The sequence below is a fragment of the Falco peregrinus genome, chromosome 8, assembly GCF_023634155.1.
Source record: "Falco peregrinus isolate bFalPer1 chromosome 8, bFalPer1.pri, whole genome shotgun sequence".
NCBI classification, from domain to species: Eukaryota; Metazoa; Chordata; class Aves; order Falconiformes; family Falconidae; genus Falco; species Falco peregrinus.
In genome coordinates, this window is record NC_073728.1 from 1,429,577 (window position 1) to 1,446,884 (window position 17,308).

General features: G+C 46.0%; 1 protein-coding gene across 1 annotated transcript in view; it reads left to right on the forward strand.

The window, feature by feature from the left end:
- The window catches only part of SATB2 (SATB homeobox 2), a 136,395-nt gene that overhangs the window by 82,069 nt on the left and 37,018 nt on the right, over positions 1-17,308 (forward strand). The window contains exons 8-9 of the mRNA XM_055812866.1: positions 11,886-12,098; positions 16,761-16,916. Of these exons, the coding sequence (XP_055668841.1) occupies positions 11,886-12,098; positions 16,761-16,916 (369 nt within the window). The remainder of the gene's footprint in view (positions 1-11,885; positions 12,099-16,760; positions 16,917-17,308) is intronic.

Consider the following 17,308-nt stretch of genomic DNA (forward strand, 5'->3'; position numbering starts at 1 on the left):
AGCCAGATGGGGAGAGCTGGGTTGGTAGTGCCCAAGTCTGCTGTTAAACCAAAAGCTCGTTCCCCAGCGAGAAAGAGGTCATGCAACGTGTGTGTTAAATCAATGGTTCTGCTTGTTATTTAAAACGAGGCAGAGTTGTGATGCTGCGTGTCCAGGAACCCACACACCTTGCATGTTATTGACCAAACACTGTGTATTGACTTGCCAGGACAGCAGGGAAGAGGTGAGCACGTGGTACAGACTGCTCTGGCCTCTGCCTGGCAGTGGCACAGCAGTGTGTCTGCTCTGGTGCTTCATAGCAGCTATGGCAGAGATTGCGCCACACTTTTGATAGATAATCCAAAATCTGCGCTAAATCAGCTGCAGTATGGTTTGCTGGTGGTGATGGGGGTTTTTTGGGTCTTCTTACACCTCCTGCATAGATTTGGTGGGTTTAGGATGTTAAGCAGGTCTTTGGGTGAAATGTGGTTTCTTCCTGACTTCAGTGGCTCCTGGCAGTGTGACTGTGGGCAGTCACACCTGACAGCATTTTCAAATGCTCTGTATGACTTAGGACACCAGGTGGGTAACCATTTGGAGTGGGCTCACTCATCGAAAGCACATACCTGAGCAGCACTGAGTGCACATGCCAAAGTAATGCTCTTTGAGAAGGTGCCAAGCACCTTTCCTGGGCAGGGCTGCACCTGCAGATGGGATGTGATGCTCTGTCCTCTGACTGGTTTACATCTGAGTTCAGTATATAAAAAGGTGTCTGTAATTCAGACTTAGTATCACTTTTTTTGTCAGTACTCCTGCTGACATTTATCTTAGGGTGTGCTAACTTCTCTGGCTTTTCTTTAAAAACAAAAAAAAAAATCTTCCCTGATTTTGATGTCTTCATTACAGGAGTTCAGGCATATAATTTTATATAAAAGGAAAGAAATCACCTACTTCTTAGCCCTCCATCACAGGTAATACGATGTACTATACAGTCCATGACAGTGATTCCAGAACAGGCAAGTCTTAAACATCTGTAAAAGATTTGCTCATCCCATGGCTGTGTTTCATTAGTCTACGGGCCCTTAATGTATAAGACCAGTGGATCTTACATGTAGTGCATCGTGTCCCTAGGAGCCATTGCTGTGGCAAGAGGGTGTAGGTACATACTTATGCTTCCCTGTCCTCAGCTCAAATCAAGCTCTCCTCACATTGGAGACTGTTTGAGGGATTAAGAAGACATGCTCAGTCAGTCAGCCTTGCACTGCGCAGCAGCAGATGCATGAAGTTCCCACACACCCGTAGTGGAGAAGCAAACTCCGTAGAAGGCACTTGAAGTAGAAGTTCAAATCTACTCTGACCTCCCTGCATTCCCCCTGCTGCCTCCAAGGATCCTCTCCTCAGGAAGTACAGAGAGGCATGCATTTCTCTCTGGAAATGTTTGGGTTTGTTGCATTTCACAGGAAGTACCAGCCTTAGAAACTGGAGGTCTGTTGTTCCTCATGATGGTACCAAGTAATAGATGCTGTATGCCAGCCAGCTAATAATTGTATTAATCACTGCATTATGGGCCACTGCTTCATCTTTCTCCATAGAAACTCTGTGGTGCACATTACCCTATAATTAAGTATAGCTTCATGAAATATGTACTATGAGGCTTGTTTAATAGATAAACTATTCTCTAATTTAAAGTCCAATGACCTACATACTCAATGCTGAAAAACCCCCTCTTACTGACATTATTTCTCCCTTGAGACCTTCCATCTGAGCAAATCTGTTAAGTGAAGTAGAGGAAGCTTTGATCCAAACTAGGCTAAATCCATCAGAACAAATGGCTGGCACATGTATGTATGCATGTATGTGTGAGGAGGAGGACCTAAGGAGGGTCATCAGAAGGAGAAGTGCAGTTGTATGGTTTATGAAACATCCAGATCTTCCTCTGAAAGTTGGAAATACACAGCCTAAGACAACTATTTGCTTATACCTGTGGCTGTGTTGTCTGCACACGTGAAAACAAAGCACTTCAGGCTGTGTGCCAAATCCTGGGCATTTCCTGGGGCACAGCGCTCCCACCAAGGGCCCACTCGGAGCTGGGCACTGAACATCGAGCGGCTCCGTACCTGCTGCGGGCACGGAGAGCTGCGTGGGGCATTGGCTAGGAGCTGGCCCAGGCTGTGCTACCACAAAGAGGGTCTCTTCCAAACAGAAAGTTCCAAAGTGAACATTTTCACATTTATTTGAAACTGGGTATGAGGAACCTTTGGAGTGTGCATGACTGATTTTTAGTAAATGCCTTGGACCAGCTTCTGCCCCTTCTTTTTATTGCATTTTAGGGAGTCAGCATCACAATTTTAATTCACCCGACTGTAGAATCTAAACACTTACTTATTCAGCAAACATGACAGGTGGAAGAGAGTTCTCAGACCCACAGAGACAACATAGTTATTGAAGGTGTTTTTAGTGAGTAGGAAATTCCTACACAACCTTAAAAACATTTAAAACGGTGGTGCACACTACCATGTTTGTCTAAGCTGGTGTTGCTTACAATGTGCTCAGCAATGGTAGGAATGGTGTGTGTTGGAAAGATACCCTCTTAGGTTCTGTGTAGCCTTCCGTGCTCTGGCAGAAACTGGCAGCACTACAGTTTTTAACTCCAGGAACGGTCCTCTCTTGTGGACTCCAGTGCATCACTATCCAGACTGGTCAAGAAGGTGGTATAGCCCAAGGAGTGGAACCAGGGCTCTTCTGCCCTGTTTTGGGAGCCCTGTTGAGATGGGTATGATGCAGTTTGTGGCCAAGTTCTTCATGGCCGAGATCCTTGGCCTCGGCTTCCTTTTGCAGCTCTGCTGGGCTGTGACTGGTAAGGTGGAAATCTGTACGCTCCTTGATGTGAATGTATTGTTTACTGAAATATTGTTTCCTTTGTTTGGACTGCTGCTATGAGCTAATAGCTTGCTAGTGGAAAACTGGGCATCCTTGTCTGGGTCTTAAAAACTATGTGCAAGAGAGTGAGTGGGTTTGAACGGAAGGCAGAGAGCTGCGTGAGGTCCATCAAACACTTTTAGAGTTACATGATCATACCTGATGTCTTTGTTTTAAAATGGAGGGCATTTCAGAAAGTCTGTTGACATGCAGCCAAGCTGTAAGCTGAATTTGCTGTTAAAACATTCATTAGGGAATGCTTTGCTTTCTGTAAGACTTTGGCACTTTTTGATTGTATAAAACCATTCAATCTTGAGAAAAAAGCAAGGAAAAGTCTGATTAATACTGCAAATCCACAAGAGAAGCCCAGCTGTCAGAGGCAGAGCAGATGCACCTCGCACTTGGAATTGCCTTGTGCACATTTTTAAAAGCAGCTGAAGCTTTGCAAAGGCCAGAGTGAAGGAAGTGCCTGCAAGGTACAGGCTGCAGAAGGTGAGAAGGCTTTAATGTGCAGGGGGAGCAGCTGTCCATCGTTGGTCTCAAACAGTTCAGTAAAGTCAAAGGGGCTGTCGGTGCAGGCTGGAGTTCTCCGAAAATGCCTACCTGGCTGAAGCACGCGTCACCTTTAAATCAGGGTAGCCAGGTGACTAGTAGCCTCTAAAAGCACAGGCATCCTTCAGGTTGGTGTGCTGAGCTGCTGTGAAATGGGAGGCAGGACAAGGGGACTGCTGGCTAAAGCTGTTACCAAGGCTACAGGCTTCTTCCTGGAGGAGAATAGTGTGATTTCGATCATCCTCAGGGCAGAGCCCTTGTGCCATCTCCCTCTTGCACTATAACATCTCCTATTACAGCATTCGGGTTGCAGCCAGAAAGTTGTAATAACCAAAGCTTGCTTATCACAGGTGATAATGTACGGAGAAATGGGCAGGTGGTGGTGGTTACAGAAAAAAAGAGCGATTGTTTTAAAGGAAATGCATTAAAATGCTCACTTGGATTTTCCTTATCCTTCTCTGGAAAGTTTTTTAGCAAATCCGGAGGTGCTGAAACGCTCCGTGTTCTTCAGAATCCTAGCTGGAAAAATAAGTCATTTGAATCCTCCTGCTTTGCAAGAGGAAAATGTACATACTCTCTTTCCTCTCCCCGCTTGCTCAGCATCCATCCCTCTTTGCCGCAGGCTCATGGAGTCGCAGTCAGGATGGTCGGTCAGGCTGGCTGTAACAGTCCAGCCTAAATCACTGGCTCAGTGAATGGCCTCTCTGCTCCTCAGGAGCGCTCAGTGGCCTGCAAAGCCTATAGACTGAGTGAGTGTTTCTGTTTATATCTTTCTTTTTTTCCTAAGCCTCTTTTTTTTTTTGCCAATGTTTTGACATAATAGCCAAAACTAGTAAAATGTTTGGGCAAGTGGCCAGTGCTTGTTTTACTGAACAGCCTCAAAAACTGGAAATACCCGTGAACCTGAGGCTTTTTGAATGAAACAGTTGTGGTGCCAGATACAAAGAGAGCTGGGTAAAAACACCGGGCATGTTCTGGCTGCTTGTAACTCTCTTCCCAAAGAGCACTGCTCCCTCCCTCCTGCCCCGAGTAGCTCCGGGTGAGAGCATTGGCCTTCCAGTGTGCAGATAGGAAGGCAGCTCCTGCCCAGCTCAGCTCCTGCCCGGCTAGCAAGTGCCTAACCGCACCTCTTCGGATAAAGGAAGTAACGGCACAGGGAGGAGGCAACTCTGCCAGCCTTGGGTGCAGTGAAGTTTATGATGAGGTAAACTAAACTGATCCACCTTGTTCGAGGGATTCAGCCGCACCTTGGCTGCAGGAATGGGTGGAGACATAGGGAGAAGCAGGATCGATGCTGGAGGTACCCCAGCTTCTGGTGCGACTGCCGGCAAGTCCAGACTTCTGCAACGAGTAAGGGGCAGTCATGCCTCTACAGCATGCAGAAGTGTCTCCAGTCAGTTGCTGAGGGGTTGGGGCTCTGAAAGCATGAGCAGGGTGGGTAAGGAAGCTCCAAAGAAAGACTTTGGAGGCAGGCAAGGAGGGAGGTGGGTGGTGACCTCTCATTTATGTCTAATTCTACTTTCTTTGGCAAAATTCCCCCAAACTGAAGTGGGATCAGAAAAGGGTCCTCTAAGAGGCTTTAAGATTAGCAATACATTTTGTCGAAATAACCAACTCTTCCACCTCTGCTTGTTCGTGAGCCAAGTCCTGGACAGAATTCCTTTTGCAAATAATTTCCCCTTTAACTTAAGTGAGAGGAAGACGAGCAGCTTCAATTCTCTGCCTGATACCTAGTGTCATGCGGCATTCATCACTATGCTGTCTGCCCCATTACGCACAGACTTTCAATTAGCAAGGGTTCTGGCTTTGGTTTTGGGGGGGATTTTTTGTTGGTTTTTCCCCCCATAGAAAACTCTCTCTTATTGCATGAAACCCTTTCATGCTGCCTGCTTGTTTTATTCTTGTGTGTAGTGCGGCACAAGCAGCGTTCTGTTGTACTCACAGGAAAGAAGGCAGTCTGTAAGGGAAGTGCTTAATTTAATAAATTGCAGATTTTTGGTACATGGGATATTTGTTCCAACAGTGGGTTGTGCACTGCCCAAAATTTCAGTTTCAATTAGCTTAATTGTATTCAATAGGCTGAATGAAAAGATCTTAAGCAGCATGTGAGTCAGGCTTTCAGAATGTGTGCTTGTAGGAGGCGGCTGCTGCCTGCCCAGCTGATGCACAGGAGTCCTGGGCCTTGGAAGCAAATGCATGGATATACAGAGTGTGCACGAGCTGTGTGTCTTGCTCATTTTCTGGCATATTTCGGTACGAAGGTTTGACATGCATGTCATATAAATGATGGCACTTTGTAGCTGCAGGTGGTCGGCTTTCTCTGCCTCCTTTTCCCCACGTATCGACATTCAGCTCCACATACACATCCTGTCTTCCCTCATAAAAAGAGATACCATAATAAAAAAGAGGCTTTATTAAACTAATGCAATAAAGGCATTTTCTTTGAGGATTTAAACACTTCATTTTTAATAATAAAAATCAAATTGTCATTGTTGCACCCTGGATAAGTTTTATTCAAATCAGCCTCTAAATGCTTTGTGCCTAAGCAGCGCTCTCCTGAGATGTATGTATTTTAGCATTAGTTAAATGAGTTTAAGAACGAGGCTCATACTCTGGCTGTAGGCGGTGAATCTAGAGATCAGGAGATTTCTTTTAAATGAGGGGCTGATATGATGCATTCAGCTACACTGGAGGGTACTGGGAGACAGCCGGTCTCCCATTCATACTGATGGAAACCAGTCAAAGTCCTTTGAGTTCTGAGGTTCTCATGAACTGACACGAACGTGGCACCTAACGTTTTGCCCATTGAGACAGAAGAGTTGGTCAGGGAACAGGGTGCAAATGCAGCTTTGCCTGATGGAAACCATGACAGGGTGGATATGAAGGTACTTGGTTCGACTAACCACTCAAAAATTTCTGCTGGTTATCTAAAGCAATTTTGCTCAGCAAAATTGGACTGAACATGTTGCCAGGATAAGCGTTTCTAAGAGACTTCCAGCATTTCTGCTTCATATCCTAGCTGGGATTAGGAAGAGATGCAAGGGTTGGAAACAAAGCAGTGAGCGTTTGAAAATGAGCTTGACTCCTAAGAAGGCTACAGGTACTTCATATAGAGGTCCTTGTTGAGTGCTGTATACTTGGAGACAGAGAAGTACTTTTTGAATTGTTGAATGTATCTTGTTCAGCCCAGAAGACAATATTGAAGGTGGGACCTGGAGTAAATGCAGAGAGGCGAAGAGATGTCATGGTAAAAGCCTGCCTTGATGGGCGAACACAGCAGGTGGAGACGCTTTATTTCCTTGAAGGGTTATGAGAAGTCAGCGCTTCTGCTGCAGAGCTCCCCGGGCTGACCTGCCTCCTCTAGCTTTCAGTTGCAAGAGCAGACAATTTCAAATATAAACAGTCATTCTAGCCCAGCAAAATCAAGTTTGTTGTTGTATGCTGAAGGTACAATTTCATTGTAGTTCAGGAGGAATGAGTAGCTAACCAGGGGTCCCCAAGTGCTGCCTGCCATGCTGGAAATGGGCCTCACGTGCTGAGCCGGGATGCTGAGACTGGGCAGGTTTACATCACTTATCGTTAAGATTCGGCTGTTGAATTTGAAGAAATCCCCACATTTTCTGATCCTGACCAGAGTCACATCTATACCTCAGGGGAACAGAACAGTTTTTCTGTTGTGACTCAGTTACAAGTACTGGGCTGAAAGTACTTGGAACTTTAAGTATTACAGGAGCAATATTTTTCTAGTATTTCAGCATTTTCTCTGTTGCTTTTGGCAATAGCTGAGGTATGGAGAGGCACAAGTAAACCCAAAGTATGAAAAAAGTGTTTGTGCTTTTTTAGTCTGTTACACATATAATCTCCTTATACAGAACAGAAGAACTGAGGTTTAGCACATTAGTTGGGTTTACTTAAATTTTTGCCTTGGCCAGCATTTTGATTGTCCAAAGCCTGTTTTGAACCTTGTTAACCTTAGTTCCTGCTCTCATCGACACATGGATTAGGTCTGTACGGGGGGGAGCACAGCTCCCATCCAAGTCATCAGACCTGGTGCATGTGGGGTCCTGGCCAGTGCTTGCAAGTCTCCTGATGGGCCTCATCCTTCTCCACTGGCAGGGTATCGGTGTCTGGGCTGCGCTCCGTCATGGCCACATCACACCCATCCGATTGCTATTGAAAAGCTCTGTTTGCAAAAGGGTGCTGTGTCCGGTCACTGGCAGTGCAGGCTGCTGTCCCCTGAGATCTCAGGGACACCCCCTCGGGGCCTGAGCCACAGCCCTTCAGGAGGAGGCAGAAGGGCTCTGCTCACCTTCTGTGGGCTTTGGTCAAGCCTTTGTGTTGGCCTTGAAGGGTGGGCAGGTGGTCCTTCGGGTGCAGGGTCTGAGTAACGGTCACTGTGCATCCTGCTGCATTGTCTTGCAGAGCTGTTTGTCCCGGAATTCTGTAGCTAATGAGAATAGAAGAAATAAGTTCACAGACGGGGTTTCATAGAATGAGCGCCAAGCGAACCTCCATGACCATGACTTTGCTGGCTTGAAGGACTACATGGCAGCTAGTTTGAAAAAGCACTGTCAAAATTACTGCTACCTTAAATAGATCCAATGACTTTTTTATTTTGATTGGACATGTGCTCCTTTCTCCACTAGTGGTATTATTTTTTTAAAGTCAATTATGGGTCCAGTGTATAATTTTAAAAATGATGCAAGTTCCAAGGGTAAACCGAACTGTGCCTGCGCAGAGTCCTTGTCTCAGGGTGAGCACTCGCCTCGTTTGCAAGCACAGCCTGTGTGAACATGAAACTTTTCATCAGTTGTCTCTTCAGCATCAGTTTTAAAAGTGATGTACAGGAGTGGAAAAACAAAGATATTATCAAATGTCCTAAAACGTATCCTGAGAGCTGTGTTTGGTACAGAAGATCTGTTTGGCTATTAAAAATCGCTTTGAGACTTTCTAGTCCTTGAAGATCTTTTTTTAGGTTTGCAGAGTTGATTACTCTGCAAACTGCCAATTTTCTAAATTTTATTTTTTTTTTAATATGTGAGATGTAAGTAAGTCGGAATGAGCTAATTTAGCCAATGGAATTTTACAACAAATGTACGAATGCTGTGGGTTTCCCTCCCTCACCCCCTCCAGCAGAAACATAATTTGCAGAAATGAAAACAGTCCCTGGCTGGCTTTAGGGTTTTCTCAAAAATAGAAACAGTAGGGTTTGTCTGGCTGGGCCGGTTTCCTCACCACACACCTGGTGTATATCACTTTAAAAAGTACATTATGCCTCATTAAATTACAATTAAATGAAATCATGATCATTTGTTTTTCTGGAAGGAAGATGTTTTGCATATTGAAAGTCTAATTTGTTGCAGGTGACAAAAAGGCTGAACAGATTATTTAATATCACTTTATTTTTTATAATGTTGCTTGCTGGTTAGTTTGCATATACTTTGGTGGCTCAGATTTGCATTATTGTAAATGTTATTGCTGTCAAGATACTTCACTGTCCTACCCAATCACTCTGCTCTTTAGCCACTGTTGTTTACCAGTGTTGTTTATCTTTGGTTGCAGGAGGACATGAGGTTTTTCCCTCTTGAGTCAGTTTTCTTATTATCTGTCCTGCTCTTTGTGTGGTGCCTAAGCTGCCACGGCTCCTGGAGGAGCTGCAGAAAAACGCTCTTTGCAACCAGGTTTTCTGCCTGCGGGTTTGGAGGGGGCACGGGGAGCGGGGCACGGGGAGGTGCCCACATGAGGAGCTGAGGCTCCCAGCAGCAGTGTGTCCCCGTGGTTCAGCAGCGACGCAGAATTCTGCTGTGTCCCTGTGGTGGAGGTGAGACCTTCCTAGAAACAAGAGGCGCAGGCTGGGTTCAAAACCACTGCCTCTGCCCCATGATCAGCTCTTTCTGGTGATGGATCAGAGCCTGCAAGCACATTAGTGCCACAACCAAGCCACTTGTACCTGTGAGCCTCTGATTTACATAGGGAGTCAATGGCTGCACTGGAAAGTAATTGTTGGCATGCTTTCACATGTGTTTCTGCTCTCCATTTTTGAAATTAGACCATAAATTTAGCCAGGTTAAGATGGGAGGGAGAAAAAGCTGTCTTAAAGTCAGCTCCAGTAGCTTTCAGATACCTTCCTTTCAACCCAAACTCATGAATTTTTGAAGTTGATCTTTTCTTTTAGTAAAAAGTTACGTATCCTTTAAAAGACTTAGGAAATTAAGAATTTGAAGAATCTGTGGAACCAGTATTTAATTGATTTACTGCATTTGGAGAATTTTACACTGACTTTAAGGGAAAATTATAATAGGGACTTACTGTATCAATCTTGAAATTGCTCAAGTCATGGTTTCAGGCTTCTGTAATGTCCTTTGTCCAGCCTGTGAGCCTGGCAAACTTTGGAAAGCTTTTCAGAATGTCTCTAGCATCTCTAAGGGGTGGTGAGCCCTGCGGAAGAACCCAAGTATGAGCCTGCAGTTGCGTTGAGGTCGCAGAATGCCTGCGGCCAGCCCAGCGCTGCACCCGCCTCAGGCTCGTTCCAAGCACAGAGATTTTTCTCCAGCCGGCTTCTCCTGATCCCGTTTCTGACTGGAGGGTCTCACCACGGCTTCATTCCCAGCTCCAGTCCTCCTGGTAGCTACTCTGTTAATTGCAGGAAAATGTAATTCAGACTGTCTTAGCTTGGTGATGTAGATAGGAGCTGAAGAGATGGAGCGGTGTGCAGCCTACCTTCAGGTTGTGCGGAGCTTATTTTGAGCACTTCTGGTATCAACACTGCTGAAGTAGAGTTTTCATCTGTGTGTTTTAATGTAGGTGTTTCATAGCAGATAGCAGATAAATGCAGATACAGATACACTGTTGGCTGGTCTGGTTGGTTTTGTCAGGAAGCCTGCTAAATAAGATCAATAGATACTGAAAACGTCGGCGCTGGGTTAATTGGCCAACACAGGGGCAGTGTATTAGCAAGGCTTTTTGGAGGAGACTCTTGATATGGAAGAAGATAAACTAAGACTGAACATCACAGGGGTTTGACTACCTGGTTGCTTTTTGGTAACATTTTTCTTACAAGAGAGGAGTTAGCCGTGACTGTATTCCTGAGGCAGCTTGCCTCGCTCATGGCTGTAAGGACCTGCAGAAGGCTCCTGTCGGCAGGGGCGGCCAGACCGCGCCTGGGTGCTGCCGTCTCCCCTCGCACGCGGCGCTGGGTGTTGCTCCTTGCAGCAGCGGGTCGAGGTGAGCCCTCCGAGCTCCGGCTGGCACTGTATGGGGCTGCTGTGGCCAGCGTTCCTGGCAGCCGCGGTGCAGAGCCCTGGGCTGCGGCAGGAGGGAAGAAGGGTGTTGGACTGCTCAGGGAAATGTGGTGGCGGAATAGCCTTCCGAAATAACGAGCCTCTGAGCACCATTTCCTGGGATATAAGTAGTCTTGATGGGCAGAGGTGATCCCTCTCTGCTTCTATCGGAGACCAGTGCATTTAAACATCTGTAGTTCAGGAAGTGGCTGTTACTGCCTTTTGGAGCAAAATGCACATTTGTGAAGTGTCAGATGGGGGGGTGGACACGCTGTGTCCCAGTAGCTTCTGTAGGCCCTGATCCAGGCTTGTGTGTTGTGCCTTTAACTTCTAGATAACCTGTGGAACTGTTGAGTGCATAGTTATGCATGAATTTAATCCCATAGTTAGATTTAAACCTCTCCTAATGACGTTTTCATCTCTCCAATGTTTTTTTTTTCCTCTTCCTGTTTTTTTGGAAGTGCAGTGCTGGTTACCTCCTGGAATAGCGGCTTTTGTAAAAACTAGATGAATGTGGTCTTCATTCATGGTTGCAATGTGAAGCCTGTGATAAGAGGCGTGAAAAAACGGGTTAAATTCCTAAAGCTAGATTCTAAGGGTTTATTATTGCTCCATTTGTCTCCTCTCAGAAATGACTGTCCAAACCAAAGTGAAAGGACTGCAACATCAAAAACCAGCCAAACGTTTTTCTTTATAAACCTCCTGCACTGTTTAAATGTCGAAACTAAATTTACCAACCTTGGCAGATTTGTCAAAGATGAAGAGGATTGCCAAGTGTTCCCAGCTTCAAGTAAAAAGAGAGAGAGAGAGAGATGTATCAGCTCCTAAAATATTTGCAGCAAGCACCTGGTGATAACTGCAATTTCTTCTACCCAGTGTACCTACCTTCCTATCCAGCATCTCCATACTCAGAAGCTTATTACGGTGCCAGAATAGGACAGTCCCAAAATAAAAACCTCGGCCCCCAGAAAGACAAACTCTTCCCTACAAAATATCCACTCTGGGAGAGCCCATGAGATCTGATGTAGGTTCTCAGTATTGCAACCCAGCTGGTTTACACTAACACAAATTTAAAAAAAACAACAAACACAAACCAACACATGACTGAGCTTTTTTTTTTTTTTTTTTTTCCTTGTTGTAAATTTTTTGAACCAGGGCTTGTTGTCAGAGATCCTGCGTAAAGAAGAAGACCCTAGGACAGCTTCCCAGTCCCTCCTGGTAAACTTAAGGGCAATGCAGAATTTTCTCAACTTGCCCGACTCGGAGCGGGATCGTATCTATCAGGACGAGAGAGAGAGGAGTATGAACCCCAACGTGAGCATGGTGTCTTCAGCTGCCAGCAGCCCAAGCTCCTCCAGAACCCCCCAGGTAAGATGTGATCCCTCGTTACCTGTTTGTTGTGTAGATTAGTCCAGGGAAGGGGTTCCTCTCCACCCTTCCCCTCTCTGTTGCTGTTCTTGCACAGATAGGTTGTGGAAATCCTTTTGTAAGGTTTTGGAGCAGCTACTAAGAGACATTTAGTGGATTTCAGCAAGAGAATGTGATGATGATTCTAGCTTTAATCACTTCCATAAATGCAAACAAAAGTGTAACGCCTGAAAGAGTGCATGTGGGCATTACTTACAGGCTGTTGATATATGTCCACTAAATGCCTATTGCAGAATATATTGCAGAAAGCACACGTAACCTTTGATCTGTGTACGTTACATTCTGCAGAACGCAGAGGAGCTTTCTGGGCTTGTGGAGAGGTTCATATACGTTTCAGTAAAAAGTGTGTAGTGAACAGAGGTCAACAGTGAATTAGACAGGCGTTGCTAGAAATCAGTGTGCTCTGTACTCTGCATAGGAAATCTCAGTCCTTGAGTTAGAGGTTTACATGAGTAATTATTTGAGGTACAGAAAGCAGTGATGGGCAGGGTGCTGGGAAGGAAGATGATGCTTTTACAGCTCCAAACCAGCTGTCATCTCATTGACTTCACTGCACGTGTTTATTAACGTGCTGTTGCCACCCACGTCCCTGGGTAGGTTGTTCCTTTGCGCTAAGAAAGAGCATCCACATACTACACTGCAGTAGTCATTCCCCCCCTTTTACCAGACAGCCTGCAGTCGCAGACATATACCCTGAAAAAGCAAGGGTGCTTGCACAGAGGTGATGATTTAACTCTTGTCATGACATTTGCCTAACTTGAGTTTGAAATTTCTAACTGTGCAGACACGACAGGTCAGTTCTTGCTCTTCTCTTGATCTTTGGTAAGTGAGCCCGTGTAAAGCTCCTGCTTTGGTGCTTTCACAGTCATGTAGCTGCAAAATCTCAGGCTGCGTTAGCCATGCTTAGAATAGTATTACTGAGCACTTCTCATACTGCATTCTGTAGCCATAGCTGCTGAAGATAAGGAAGCGTCAGGGGTGAGGGAGGCATAGTTTTACATGCACACTGATCGTCCTTAAGGAAGGTGTGTTGGTGTTGTAAAAATGGTTGAGCTTGTTCAGTTTAACCCAGGCGTTTGGGTGCACTTCACCACAAGACACAATGTAAAGAACCGTTTTCACTGAAAGCAAGCATATCCAGCCAACACAAATTTGACACTGAATTTTTATTACATGGGAAACTCATTGTATACCTCTTACCTTTTTTAGTTACCTTTCAAAGAAATCAAAATTATAGAGGGAACTCTTTAAATGTTTAAGTAATGTATCCACTTTTTGCATTTGTATTTATTCATGAAAGAATTAGCTTGCTCCTACTTACATTTATTGCAATATATTTTGCAACTAGAATCAAATAGCAGAATGAAATGGAGAGTTTTGATGCAATTCGGTGAGAATAAAAATCGGGTCTCTTGCCCCATCTTGTTCCTCTGTTGCAGTATGACATTTTCCCATGTTCTAGCCATAGCTATATAGTCATAGCTAGAACATTGTCTAATATAATGGAAATTTTGCCTGTCTTTTTAAAAGGTAAACGTTACTAGAAAACTGTACTCCAGAAGTATAAAGCAGCCCATTCTTGCCTTATTTCAACTTGAAGAATCCAGTAGAATATTGCAAGGTTTTTAATCAGCAAAAGCAACGCAACAAAGGTTTGCATACCCAGTGCTCGCCTTGTGCCCGCTGGATAACATTTCCCCAGTCCTCAGAGGGCCAGCACCAGTCAGCACAGGTGCTGTTTTGACAACTTGGACACCTCTGCAAATGAGGCTGCTTCCCAGCTCCCGGGCAGGCAGCACTGCTACTGCGCTTCCCCATATGCCCAGTATTAGTTCTGACGAGACAAATGCTGCCCTCGTGTGCAGCGCAGTGATTCGCGGCAGCATCGCCTCCCTAGGCAGGTATGTTACCTACCCTGGCGCAGGGTGCTTTGGGCCAGCAGCAGTAGGAGCCGTACCATCCTTTCAGGAATTCTGTTAGGGTGCCAGAGAAGTTGATGGAATGGCATTTGGAAATGTGGTTTCCATAGATACCAATCTCCTGCAGCAGTACTTCTGCAATGATGCTGGAGTGGGCAGGGTAGGAGGAGGGCACTGGCTGATAGCTGTGGAAGGGCTGGGCGTGCTGTGGGGCAGGCGTGCTGCAGCTGTAAGGGCACGCCAAGTAACACGGCTTGGCTCTCCCCAGCTCAGAGCCATCTGCAAGCCCCCCTTGCAGTGGGTGCCCTGCTTGGGACCTCCCCGAGGTGGAAGCAGCAGCTTGATCTGGCACACGAGCGTGGGTGCTGTGGGAAGGGGCTCTGAGCTGCAAGGGGGTGTTGTGTGTGAGCGGAGGGCCAGCAGTAACAGCTGGGTTTCGCTGCTCTGGCACATTTGTTTCTTGTTTTTTGCCCCGGTGTTTGCAGCAAGACATTTCAATCGTAGCAAACTCCTTAATATCAAGACCAGTTTTGAATCTAGGCCTCTTAACATAAAATATTTTATTTTCGAGACTGTGATGTTTTGGTTTGGTACTTGCCCTTCCTATCTCAGTGATTCCATATGAAACGGTGCAGGGCAGGCTTTTTTCTGATGTGTGGCTGTGGAGCTAGCAGTGTAGGAGACCCATGCAGGATGGAGTTATATTTTAAATCTTTCTTTGACATGCTAAGTTTGTTCTCGGGATCTCAGGCCTCCGTAACAGCCCTTGAGGCTGTGGTGACTTCGGCTGTTGTGCTAACCAAAGGCTCCAGCGACTGGGAAGGCTTTTTGTAATACCCGTCAAAGCACTGCAGGGTCTTTGGTAAAATGAAGCTCCATTAAATGAGTCCTGACAGACTTGGGCAGTCCTCTTCCTTCCCGTGATCTCTGTTTTCTGACGTTTCCCACAGTCTAACTCTCACCAGTCTGTGAACGTTGGATTTCAGAGCACGGTGGTGTCCCTGTTGGTCCATCCACCGGGCCGTACCCTGCCCGTGGTCCCGGCCTGTGGGTGGTGGTGGGCTTGGGCTGGGGGGCTGCCTGGGCACAGGGGGTGGCCAGAGTAGGCGCAGCAAACCCCTGGTCCCTTTCTGCGTGGGTCCTGCCCATGACAGGCAGGGAACAAGCCCAGAGCAGTGCCTGGTGAGCTGCGGCGCTGGGTGAGGGAGACCGTGCAGGTCGGTTAAAGCTTTATCTGGAAGCAGAAGGAAGAGTGATTAGTCTAGATTGTTGTCTTGATTGGATTTTGGCTCTGTTATTAATGTGGCCTTTGGTACAAAAAAGACATTAGGGAGAGGAAGATTTGGAGGACAGCAAAACAGAAGGAGGAGTTAAGAAGGCTTGTTTTTGCCTACTTAACCTTCCCATTAACAAACAGGCATTTGGGCATGTCTGCCTAGTTAAAAGTTAACAACAGGTGTACTCCAGCAGGCTTCAACTCTGGCACAAGAACAGGAGCCAGCTGAGGTTTGTAATCGGGCCAGATACCTGAATGCCACCAGGGTTTACGGGAGGTTGGGGTCTCTTGGGAACCATGAGCTCTGCCACCTGGGTTGCTTCGTTTGCTAAGACCTTTACATCTCAAGAGGAAACACAGATTTATATCAATAACCTACATGTGTCCCTTAAAAGGTGTATGGGGTACAGTGGTCAGCCCTGGTGTCTCTCCTCTTTGAGCTCAGGAAAGCAGATGAGATCTGTCTCTCTGAGGGGCGATGGGTGCCAGGAGCACTTGGCGAGCATCACACGGCCCTCGCTCCCTTGCCTGCTAAGGCGCTCCGGGGACCGCCGTGGCCAAGGGGCTTTAAAATAAAAGTTGTGTAGCAACCTGCTGAACTCTACTGATAGAAGCCTTGTCAGGGTAGCCCAGCCTGGGGGAAGTACTGGCAGCATGCGTTACTGTCCTTCATTTGTCACAGAAGCTGATGGGAAATCATTCAATTAAAAGGAGTGCAGCGGAATACACAAAATCTCAATATGAGTTTAGGAGAATGAGGGCAGCAGATCAAAGGCATGCCAAAGCCCAGCTTTATGAAGTGGTTTTTTTGGTTTTTTTTTTCTTCATTTTGACTGATTTCCTAGGTGAAATTAGGTGACTGTCTGGCTAGCATAATGATGATAAGGCTGGGAAACCATACATACTCAAATGACATACATATAGTTTTAATAAAGGATGAGGGAGACTTGAGGGAGTGCATTAAATTGAGTAATAATTTATTATTTAGAGACCTCTACCCATTTACTCATTTTTTCTGGGAGAATTGGCTCTTCCTCCAAGGTGTAGGCCACTTTTAGAGAGGGGGAGAAAGCAGAGGCTGGTGCCACAGTAGCTGGCTGGCAAAGCCACCCCCAGTGCCTGCCTGCAGCCGAGTAGCCCCGGCTACCTGTCCTGTTGGTAAGCTGCTCAGTAAACACGCTGGGAGAGGGAGAGGGGGAGAGTTGACAGGGCCTTGCATGTCCTATAGGAATGCACTGCAATTATTTCCAATCACAATTAACCTGATTAGAATAATGGACAGGAAGTGTCCCTCTGTAGCTAATGCAGTTTGGCATCAGCTGACTGAAATCCTTTGATAATTTCTGCACAGATGGCTGGGCTGAAAGCAGCACTTTTTTAATTATTATTTTCATGGTCTCTTGGTAGGCCAAAACCTCGACACCAACAACAGACCTCCCCATTAAGGCGGACGGCGCCAGCGTCAACATCACAGCTGCCATTTATGACGAGATCCAACAGGAGATGAAAAGGGCCAAGGTGTCTCAAGCTCTGTTTGCCAAAGTGGCTGCCAATAAAAGTCAGGTGAGTGGTAGAGGGGGTTTCGTTGTTGTGGGGCTTCTCGGGGTTCTGTTTTTAAAGCAAACTCTGGGGTTGGAACTAGACCCATATCCTCCTCCCACCAATAAAAATACATCTGTTCCTACAATAATAATAATCCTCATCTCTGGGGAACCTGTCCTGTTTTTGGCTTTTGCCTGCTTAAGTGGTTTCCTTTTCCCTTTTAAAATAGGCTGAGGAGAGGATCAGCTCACAGCCAAGCTTTTTCTCCCCTTTCGTACTAACACACGTGTCTTGTCCCACTTGTGGTATATAACTTACGCCTCTGTTAGTGGGACAAGGACCTTTCAAAATGATGGTATCCTTCTCGTTTGGCAGGTAAAGAAATTGTTTTCTTAAGTGATTAACTGAGGGAA